Here is an 11,865-nt window from a genome sequence, read left to right on the forward strand (position 1 = left end):
TTATCAACTATTAGCGTGTAACTATTTTGTATACAGATTATTACATTATGATGGTATCTGTAAACTTGACGAAAACAGAAAATTGACATTAATGACAACTAACAATGGAACGAAGGAACAGAAATTATACAAAAATGTGGACACATGTAAAATCTTGATATATTTTGAATACACTGACTCGTACACCAGACTGTAAGTGAAAAAAAATACCCGTCATACAATAAATACAAGCAAAGAATCAAGTTATTAACCAAAGTTTATTATATAAATGTAAAAAAACCAATGTTGTAAACATGATCTAAAGACCGGTTGTATGTCGATTGTTCTAATCCATTACCCTATTGTGTAGTTTCGTAATGAACCGTCATCCTGACAATATCCAATCTCAAGATCACAGGATACAATAATATAAACAGGTCAAATACACAACAACAATATTTGTTAATTTAATTAAAATAATTTTAGCATACTGACAACGAGTTCAAGGTTTAATCTGTTCAGCAATCAGTCATCAAAATATCGTTTAAACGTTTTATTTTGAAGCGTCATCGTTAACAATTAAACGGTGAACTCGAAGCGTGCTAATGGTACATATTACACAAACCAATTTAAAAATTATGCCCAATTTTAAAAGCCGGCGACCCAATTTACGAAAGCATGTGACTGTTCTGTCATCGTCAAGCCTGTGAAGCATGGTGTCAGAGTCAAATACCATGTACGTCATTTTTATTACGTCAACGTCACGCACCTACTTGTCACTGACATCTTGTCTGTCAAGGTCAAAGTTGTCCGTCCTGGCGACTCTCCTCTCATGTCTGCCCTGATGAAGTCAATCCTTGTCATTGTCAGTCATTACCAACAGTGTGACATTGTCAAGTTCTGGTTGACCTACGACCAGAACTAGGTCAAGTACAAACGTCTGCCTCATAGTGTTGTCCTGAGCAGTGTCAGTTCAAAGATGGTCCCTCGCTATGTCACTGGCATCTCCTCTGGCATCTTCATGTCGGAGAACTGCTTCTTGGACTGGTTCATTGACATTGTTCTTCGTGACTCACGGTTGTTTGTCATTGTCAGCGTTCGTCGGATTGGCTACTTTGTCATCGTATTTCAGCAGAGACGGTTTCACCAATTGGTCAGTTTCATGTAAGTTCTCCACTGTCTGAAGTTATGCATTGTCACATGCAGTTTCCCGATAAATGGTCTCACTGTCATGTCTTCGTTTCAGATTCGTTATTTTGTCAGCGTCAAGGACTTGAAGTACTTTTTGTAGAACATTGTCAAGGTCCGGAACTTTGTGGTCAATTGCATACCTGCTGGTTTGGACACTGTCAGCTAACGTTATCGCCCTCCGTCTGTCACGAGCATGTGTCGTCTGTTCGAGGTCATGAACATATCTGAACACCAGTCTCTTCAGTTAATCACTGTCAAGATGGGTTGGCTGATATATCCAAAGGTCACTTACAAGTAGCAGATGAGTTAGTTGAATGAAAATCACAAGGTCAGTCAGTCAAAAATTCTCAATTTGGTCTAGCAATTTCACTATGTAAAGAGTGACGTCTTAAAAATGAATCTCAATTAAATCATACACATTCTTGAACAACAATCAAATTGAGCTCTTCACAAGAGCACAGGCCGAGTCTTTCAGGGAAAAACGCTTGTCTACAAGCACAGTTATTTTCTAGATCTGATGAAACGGACGGACAAACTCATGCGCGTCTGTTTCTTTGATTTCTATAATGTTTCTTCATAAAATTTCATAATTTTCTAATTACTTTATGCGTGGGTATTGGACGGTTTCATCTATTTCTAGTTCAATTTGGTGTACGATTCATGTCTCGTACTGCTGATCTCCCCATTCCTACAACAATGGCGCTACCTCCAGATCTATGACTATGCGGACGTTCGTGGTTGTGCCTTCTACGACGTCGGCGTGATCAACGTATACTTCGTTGACATCCGCATGCATCTGTATCGTATGCAGTACGTATTGCCCAATCAGTAAGATGATAACGCAACAAGCTTGATGGAAACGGTATAAAGTAAACTAATTTGCCGCATCTGTGAACAAAAAAAAAGCATTATGTTTGACCAACGCGTATTGCATCCCCTCCATATCATTATGCAAAGATTTAATAAGATGTATACATTACCAATGTAACGTTCTCACTCATTTTTGCACAAGTTATATACATGATCGTTTTCATGTTAGCACACATTTCACCGTCACAAAATAAGCATAAAAAAGAGCTCCGACAATGATCAATAAGTGCCATGCAGTAGATTATATTGAATGTCATTAATACTGATTTTAACTTGAGAATAGAAATTGTTTTTTTAATTCTCTCGTTTAACGTTTATGCTATCAAGCCTTAGTTCAATAGCTTAACTATAGGAATCTTAAATGTGTCCTCTGTTTTGATTGTCTTTCAGTAGCTCACAATGTATCTGTATTATAAACTGCTATGATTTATGTGTTGTTTTTAATTATTTTGCGCAATAAATGTACAGGAACTTGATGTTCAGTGGTTGTCGTTTGTTGATGTGGTCCTTAAGTGTTTCTCGTTTCTCGTTTTTTATATGATTTGACAGGGACTTTCTATACGATGTTTGTATAGAAAGTCCTTTGATTTAACCATTGGTTTTCCCGTTTGAATGATTTTACACTAGTAATTTTTGGGGCCCTTTATTTCTTGTTGTTCAGTGTGAGCCATGGCTCCATGTTGAAGACCGTACTTTGACCTATAATGGTTTACTTTTACAAATTGTGACTGGGATGGAGAGTTTTCCCATTGGCTCTCATATTACATCTTCATATATGTATATGATAATGTTGCAATATTTTTTCAATTCTTACAAATTGTGACTGGGATGGAGAGTTTTCCCATTGGCTCTCATATTACATCTTCATATATCTATATGATAATGTTGCAATATTTTTTCAATTCTTACAAATTGTGACTGGGATGGAGAGTTTTCCCATTGGCTCTCATATTACATCTTCATATATCTATATGATAATGTTGCAATATTTTTTCAATTCTTACAAATTGTACTGGGATGGAGAGTTGTCCCATTGGTACTCATATTACATCTTCATATATCTATATGATAATATTGCAATATTTTTTCAATTCTTACAAATTGTGACTGGGACGGAGAGTTGTCCCATTGGCACTCGTACTACTACATCTTCATATATATCAATATGATAATATTGCAATCTTTTTTTTCAATTCTTACCTATCATATATCAATACGTCATCTTTTCCGCCATTTAGTTTATTCCATATGTTTGTAGTGTTTGTATCTTGGTACACAGGAAAGTTAGTTCTGCTTGAAAGTTGTCCAATTTGTTCTGGGGCTTCTTTGGAATTTACAATCATAAAACTGATTTCTGTACGGCCATGGGCGATGTATTCTTGACGAATAGTCTCAAGCCTACATTGTACAAACATAAATTTATTTGAAGTAATCTTAATGAAGAAAGACGAATGCAACGAGGGGATTACACAATTAAGTTGTTCATTACCTTTTTTTTTTAAATCCCAAATCCCTTTTTTTTTCTCCAATCTTTTTCCCAGATACGATTCATTTTAACGCCCATTCCTCAGAATCCCACTTTTTTACATGCTATAACCTTCATCTTAAACTTGTATTTAATCTCGCGAGTTTTTGATACAATAATGTTATATAAGAAGTTAATGCATTTTTCATTAAATAATAAATCTTAAATCTAAAATTATCCAGACATAAACGTTTTTTACTTTCATACTATTCATATAGTTAATCATTTGCAATCATTTTTTAAAGATGAAAATAATATAAACCTGATTGAATGTGAAGAAAAGGAATAAGAAATATTCAAATATTACAAATTTGTAGTATGTTATTATAAACACAAACAATTTAAATGAAGGAATTGATATTTGCTAATCCTTTCCCATACATGAAGATGTGGATAGGGGGATACAGCATACAAAATATTGGACAAAAAAAATAAGGTGTAAAAAATAAACATAATAGACGAAAATGATTTACACGTATAACACCATTCAATATTGCAATCCGTAAATATTTAACAAATAAATGATGACACATACCCTGCCGCTTGTTGCTGACACATGGGTCATGTAGCCAGCAGTAGTGCCACTACTGTAACTTTGCCACGAGTGTCCAGCATCGGCTGATCTCCACTGGGGGTTCGCCAGGTTGGTGGATCCTGACAGAACCTTCCAGATACGCTGACAAGTAAAGCAGCAGCGAGCAACCCGGTCAACATACCGGGGCTCCTCATTGTTCCTCTTCTGAAAGAAAAAAAATGAGTTAAATAAATATCTGTCGTTAAGCTAAATGAAAGGTATTTCTATTGGCCGGGTTTACAACAAAATCATTATAATAATTATAATATGAAGCTTCGTAAAAAAAAATTGAAGGTAATATGAACAAAAGTTATCAAAGGTACCAGGATTATAATTTAATACGCCAGACGCGCATAAGACTCATAAGTGACCCTCCGATCAAAATAGTCATAAAGCCAAACAAGTACAAAGTTGAAGACATTGATAATCATGAAAGTTTAACATTGCAAGAATATTTATATATCTCTCCGTAAAACCCGAATAAAAATACGTACAAAGGACGGGGAATTAGTTCAAAGCAATATACATTTACATCTATGTGTTGCAATAAACGTTCTGAACGAGTGAAATTTGGAACTTTGAAAATGCCTGTACCAAGTCAGGAACATGACTGCTGTTGTCCATTCGTTTGATGTGCTTTATCATTTGATTTTGCCATTTGGTTAGTGAATTTCTGTTTTGAATTTTCCTCGGAGTTCAGTATTTTTGTGATTTTACTTTTTAGACGCAATTTTACAATGGTCACTATTTTCAGCATAAGGCCCCTTACTAAAAGCAATTTTATTTTTTATTGACACAATATTTGTCTTCCTTTTTTCTATGATGGAGCTTCCGTAAAGATTAATTGTGTAACTAACTGTGTAAACTTCATGTGTTGTGGTTACATGCAAACCACTTATACTTTAACAAATATATCCGGATAGGTCGTTATAGTAAATAAAGTAATTGGGATTATTGCCAAAACCAAAAGTCTAATATAACGCTAAGTTTAAGATTCATTTCATCAGAGATACTAGAGATACAGAGAAAAACTTATAATAATTATGTACGCTTTATGCACGATTTGTCTACAAAAGACTCACCAGTAACGCTTGAGTAAAAAAGTTAAAGTCCAAAGTTGGAAATCCTTAGTTTTTCGAACAAAAAAGTTTTGAATTAGAGAGCACAGCAATAGGAACGGTGTTATCTGAAGTGAAAATTAACCATATGATTATATGATGTACTTATTTTTTAAGTTTGTGATTGTGAATATCATGCAACCTTCCATTGATTGTGTTGTGTTTTACTGTTGCTCTCATTGACGTTAAACTATTTCCCCCAAAAAATAAACTGGAAATACAATCAGCTTCACATGGACCACGAAATTCGGACTCCTGCAGAATCAGTATTGCTGGCATTTAAATTTACGTTTTCGTTAAATCAGCTCAAAGCGAGACAGACCGTGCGAGACCCTCATGTGTTGTCATGGTCGTTAAACACCCCTATCAGTAATACAGTACCTCTCAACTATGTAAAAGCACACCAAATTGGCCAAATAAAATTATGTCTTTTAATTGTTGTGCAATTTTCTAAAAATCACATTATTTATTCATCTGTCCATTGTCAATAACGTTATCTATATATATGGTTTAAACTCCAGTTGATAAATATATGAAAAACAAGTTCAACGGCCCTATGCACCTGTCCTTGAAATAGGTATAGGGCAATAAGATATAAGACTTTTAATTTTAAAGATGCTTTAAATACTACTTGGTCCTGATTCGCTCATCTTGCCAGCAGCTAAGGATATATAAATTTCTGACAGGGATTATGAGCCCATATTTCCTGTGACGATGCTGATTGTAAAATTACAAATCCATTATAGGTAGTTCACAGTGCGAGGGCTTTATAGCCAGTCAATGTCGTTAAAAACACCATCATCAACAGTGGGAACATTTGTCATCACTGTAGCCATACAGCTAACTTCTCAACCGACATTTACTGATATTCCAAAGGATATAGATACGATCGATATAATAAAGTTAAACAATCTAACACTACATTTATGATAAAATGAGTCAATGGTTAACAGGAATTAAAGAAAATTATTGGACAAAACAGGTAAATGTACCACCACCTGAAAAGTCAAACAAACAACTACAAACAATAACACACGGCCCAGATAGTCTGACACAAAGCGACTATTCAGACAACAATAAAAAAGAAAGGGCATCGATAATTGTTTTACTTGGTTCAAATATGGAAAACATCAGTAAAAGCCTAAATTTACTGATCTTCCTATGTTTGAACGGGCTATTGGGCGCGCTATCGGATGCCGTTATACTTCTGCTCTCACGACGATATTTTAAGTATACTTCATTCTTTCATGACATAAAATGTAATTTTTTTTAGATTCCTTCTTTTGAATTGCCGTGTGTTTTATGTCAAGGAATATGACAGTTGTCCATTCGTTTAATATGTTTTATCATTTGATTTTGTCATTTGATAAGGGACTTTCCTTTTTGAATTTTCCTCGGAGTTCAGTATTTTTGTGATTTTACTTTTTACAAATACTTACCCGTGTATATAATTTATAAATGTAAGAAAGGACTGGATTTCCTAACAAAATTAGATGGTCTGAAGTCTCTCATCACACCACCGACAAAGCTAAATGCAACATGGATTGAAAACTAACATTCCTACCTTATATGTTTAAGTGTTCCTGTGCGAAAAGTTGATGTCGATTACAGTTTATTCGTAATAAAATGTAGACAACAATTTTCCTAGGCTTTTATATATACTTTGTGGTGGACGTGATATGAATATTCAAAGGGGCAAAGATTATGTGACAAGTATCTAATTATAAACTAACTTTAATAAAACCTTATGTAAGATTAACATATAATATGCAGGTACATAACCTGTGTTGCAGTGGATAAGATAAATGACAAAACTGGCTGTTGCAACAGGATATCTTGTTTTATCTAGTCACTTATGTAAACAACCACTTTGGCAATTATATTTCACATTTCTTCAGAATGCAAACTAGATAAAACGAGTTAACCCCCCCCCCTTTTTGTCATAAAGCGAGAGGTTTGGTAACCCATTAAACCAGGTTCAACCCATTATTTTTCTTAAAATGTCATCTACCATGCAAGTAATATGGCAGTTGTTATTAAATACACCAATGTAGTTCGTTTCTATGTATGCTGGCGTTTGTTTCTGTTGCACTTCAGTGTTCCTGTTGCTCACCCTATTTTTCCTCTTATAGTTGATAGTTTAAGTTTGTTGCACGTTTCTCTCTCTCTCTCAATCGATTAAGACTTTGGAACACCGGAGTACTACTGTTGCCTTTACTTATTCATATACATTTGTATCGTTAAACAATGAATACAAGTTATAGACCTGAAATTGGACCCAAAACCAAATTCCATGAAGATAAACTGAACTTTCATTTGAATTTGACAAACGCATTTCAATTATTAAGATGTTGCAAGTTCGTTGTATATTTTGATTATCATGTATATGTTTTTAACAAAATAAATTGCTATCTTAGACTTGCATTACTGGTGGTAATTTTTAAAACCTTTGAAAACCAATTTTTAGAGGCATTTTTCAGTACAACCTGGAAAATTGGCAAACAATCTATTATTTTACAGAATGAATATATATAGAAGTTTATTTTCTTGAAAACCATCTAATTAGCTACGTAAAACAAGCTTAACATTTTATCTAAACCTTTTCTTAATAACCCAAAATTTCTTTTGAAAATGGTAACAGGATAGACAAAATATTGTACCATCGATAAAAAATATGTTTCAAGATATTCTTGTTTGACAACAGTAAGATTGCATCTTTTAATATGTTGTATTTAAAGTGGTAGGCACTTAAAGTTAACCATCGAGGGACGTTAACTACCGAGGGTAGTAATGAATATTCATCTTTACCGGATGATTGACAGCGATGTAAATAAAAACATGAGAGTGATTACCGTGTGTCAACGTCATATCAAATTAATTCAATTTAATTGTTAGAAATACTGTTTTCTGCTGAAAATTAAAAAATAAATAAAATTGAATGTAATGGAATGGAATTCAGCTATGTACAATACAGTAAATATTAGCAATTAGAATTAGACGGTAGACAAGCATATTTTGCCTATTGATTCTTTTTTGCATGCCTATTTGGTTATATTATAATGCACTAATTGTTTTGATACTGTTTAATGTTTAAATAAGACCCATATGTGAACCATTTATGCACTTTTAATATAAAGATCAGATTCACACAGGATCATACAGTTCGAGCTAACTATTTTATGTACGAGAGCTATTACGAATGTAACGGTGATGCTGAGATAATCTCCCTTTGCTAGAATATGGGATGACGCAAAATGAACTATATCACTGTGCAAGAACGGAATAGCAAAGTGAATATATAAATCAAACTGTATTGGGATGATTTGGTAAACGTTTATCCAACTTACTGGATATTTTATGAAAGATTTTGCCATTTGTATAGAGGAATTATACCTTTTCAAATAAACTTGGGAGAATAATACACTAATTATAGAATTTTTAGCAACTTAAACGAACTAATCTTGTCAATTATACATCAAATTCATAATCTTTGAATGTAAATTTGTTGCGTGCTATTGATAAATATTTAATGCGATGAGTGACATTACAGCCTGAAATGAGATTTTGATTACAACGATTAAGAAAAAATTCTGATTAATTCAAACGCAATACTTCAAAATGCGAGTCTTAATTATTGTCGCAATAATAAAAACCTCGCATTAATTTCTGAATTTACAGACATCTGTACCGTCAGCGTACCGTGATCTGTTAAAGGTTTTTTTTAATAGTTAATTCCGGTGTCACTTTGTCTCTTTTAGAGAGTTGTCTCATTTGGCAATCATGCTATATCTTCTTTTTTTATATAATAAAACAAAAACCTGAACGACTTTACATTATAAATTAAAATGCATCCTAGTCGTGATGGAGACAGAGTCAAATGAACAAATAGACTAGATGAAACTGAACGAAAAAAAGAAAGAAAACACCAATTTGATCTGATAGGGGTGAATTCTATTCTTTATTAATTCAAACTCGAGTTTGGTTTGGAACCGTATCTATTGCGATTATTACCCAAGGACAGATATTACATATCTAAACTTCGATGCTCGAATTTGAAGTTACCTATTGAGACGGGTAGATGGCAGGGCCGTAACTACATTGAGGCAAATGAGGCAAATGCCTCATGTTTTAAATTTCAAAAAAAAAAAAAAAAACTAAAACAAAAGATTGTCTTTATATGATTGTCTTCATATCAAATTGTTTTCACTGAAAGTGTCTTGCAAGAAGCAAGATCTCTTCGCTCTCTAATGTCGCCCCTGCATACTTTTCGTATCCATGTTTCTATTTTACTTTTTTGTTTTCAGAGTTGATGGTCTATTGTTTGTACTTCTGTGTCCCGGGTTTGTCTTTTGTTTATTTATTGTCCTACTTAATGACTAGTCTGAGTGTTGATTTTCATTTGTAAACGTGTCACACTGTCACTGCTGTGTAATGTTGCATGTCCACCGATGTCCAGGTATTATGCTAGAAAATATTTTAAGGATATACGATGCTACTGGACACAGAAAAAAGTGGTCGTTTCTGCATGGTGAATTGAACTTGATATCAAAGAATACGAAACTGCCTTTCTTGTATATAAAACCATACCCAATTTTTCTTAGTGTGGATTGAAAAATTAGGTATTTTCTGTAGGTGAGATATGCACAGAAGTGATAGATATGTATTATAAATATAGAAAATTGAATATCTTAATCAACAAAAATTTTTTAAAAAATTAACTGTATCATATACCCAAGCGCCTGTGGATAAAACTAGATAGCTGACATGGTTTAAATTAAAGTAAGACCACCAATTTCCCGGTATCAAATCATTTGTTGAAAAAAACATCAATGTATTGCCATATGACCTTTTACATTCAAGGGTTAAATTTGCATTAAGTCGTGTTCAGACCCTTTAACAGAAAATAAAGGAATATGAAGTAAACGTGCACGGGAGCTAATCGCACACAATGTCAATGTATAGAAAAAATACAAATGATCAATGGTCAAAGTTTTTATTCCTGTTCTTCATCTTGATAGTTGCTGGGGGTCTTCAATAATGAAAGAATCATAAATACCGTAAAACAAGGTCAATATGGTCCCTAGTGTCGATTTGAGCAGTACTAGTAGTTTACGTATATTACTGCACTAATGGCTGTCACTATATTCAAATCTAGTCATAAAAAAATCTCAAGTCAGCACAATACAAGACAAGAACAGACAGACAGACAGATCCGGTATTAATGATTATGAGAATTACACGATTTTTGCTTTATCCTACATATCGGACTTTTAATGTTTTGAATTTCCCTAAAACTTTAAAGTCTTAAATAACAATCAATCTATGCTTTTGCTTTGAGACCAGAATATTGTCGAAAAAATAGCTAAAAATGATTTGCGTTTCTATGTAAGAAAGAGTCCGGGAAACGCTCAGAATGCACGATTTTGCGTTATTTTTCTCAGAGCTTTAAGGCCCCAGACCCTCGCCAAAAATTTGTCGCCTCGCTAAGCATAAGTTTTGCCTCAGTATTAAAAGGGGCTAGTTACGGCCCTGGATGGGCGGGGATCGCGAGGGAAAATAGAATATGTACATTATGTAATGAAGGAATAGGGGATGAGTTTCATATATTGTTTACCTGTAAAAATGCTGATGTTTCTGCTCTTAGATCAAAGTTTGTACCAAATTACTATGTAATGAATCCAAGCAAGAAGAAATTCACTGGCTTGTTGTCTATATGTAACGTACAAGTTCAAAGGAAATTATCAATTTTCGTGAAGAAAATCATAAAATACTTAATCTAATTATACCAATTGTCTTTTAAAATATACTATGTATTTGTGTTTCGTTTGTCCCGCCTGTCTCGCTATGTATTATCTTAATATGGTTGTATATATTATTGTCCTCTTGTACACAAGTATGTGTCTGAGGTTATGAATAAAATCTTGAAATCTTGATACGAGAAAAGATTATATTTGCTTCGGCTTTTTCCATTTGCGCCAATCTGCACTTAATTAGCGCCTATTTTTTTTATTTCTTTGCGCCAAATTTATTTTCTTCATTTGCACAAATTAACAGGTAAACACAAGTCATGAGGCATATAAGATGTATAGAATTTATTTATATAATAACAAAAATATTCCTTCTGGCCTTTTGCCACCTGCCACTTGCTCACACGTGACGAGGAGGAGGAGGGGGATTGAAAGCAGGATAAGTTTATTGCAAGTGTACATCACACTTGAAGTAGCACTTTATAAAATAAGATTGTAACAGTTTGACATAAAAAGCACATTTGCATATGCACAAATCTTTTTTAACTGAGTATTGTCATGCAACACTTCTGTTGAACTGCAACCTTGTGATATCTTCCCTACAATAAAGCATCCCCTTTTTTATCAAAATTTTTATAAGTTAAAGCCTGTTTTTTTCTTTATGGCATCGGTTCCATATATGAAAGTAAATGTTCGGGTACCAGAAGTGTGATTAAATGATGATACCCATGAGCTCAACATGTGTCTATACACACATTTATCTATATTGTAGCTTGTGTTCATTGAATTGCTGCGTTTGGTTAAACAAGTTTAATTTTATCATCTAAATTTATCAGACCTAACCTTTCGAATCAATTTGGC

At 33.7% G+C, this 11,865-nt stretch overlaps 1 protein-coding gene across 1 annotated transcript; it reads right to left on the bottom strand.

Moving 5' to 3' along the window:
- Positions 1-238: 238 nt before the first annotated feature.
- On the bottom strand, positions 239-6,959 carry LOC143084029 (selenoprotein P-like). The gene is made up of 4 exons (XM_076260446.1): positions 6,822-6,959; positions 4,101-4,304; positions 3,241-3,438; positions 239-2,058 (listed from the first exon to the last, which is right to left on the bottom strand). Exons 2-4 carry the CDS (start codon positions 4,292-4,294, stop codon positions 1,935-1,937), a joined length of 516 nt encoding a protein of 171 aa, XP_076116561.1. The 5' UTR covers positions 4,295-4,304; positions 6,822-6,959; the 3' UTR covers positions 239-1,934.
- Positions 6,960-11,865: the final 4,906 nt, after the last annotated feature.

This window comes from Mytilus galloprovincialis, chromosome 1, assembly GCF_965363235.1.
Source record: "Mytilus galloprovincialis chromosome 1, xbMytGall1.hap1.1, whole genome shotgun sequence".
NCBI lineage: Eukaryota > Metazoa > Mollusca > Bivalvia > Mytilida > Mytilidae > Mytilus > Mytilus galloprovincialis.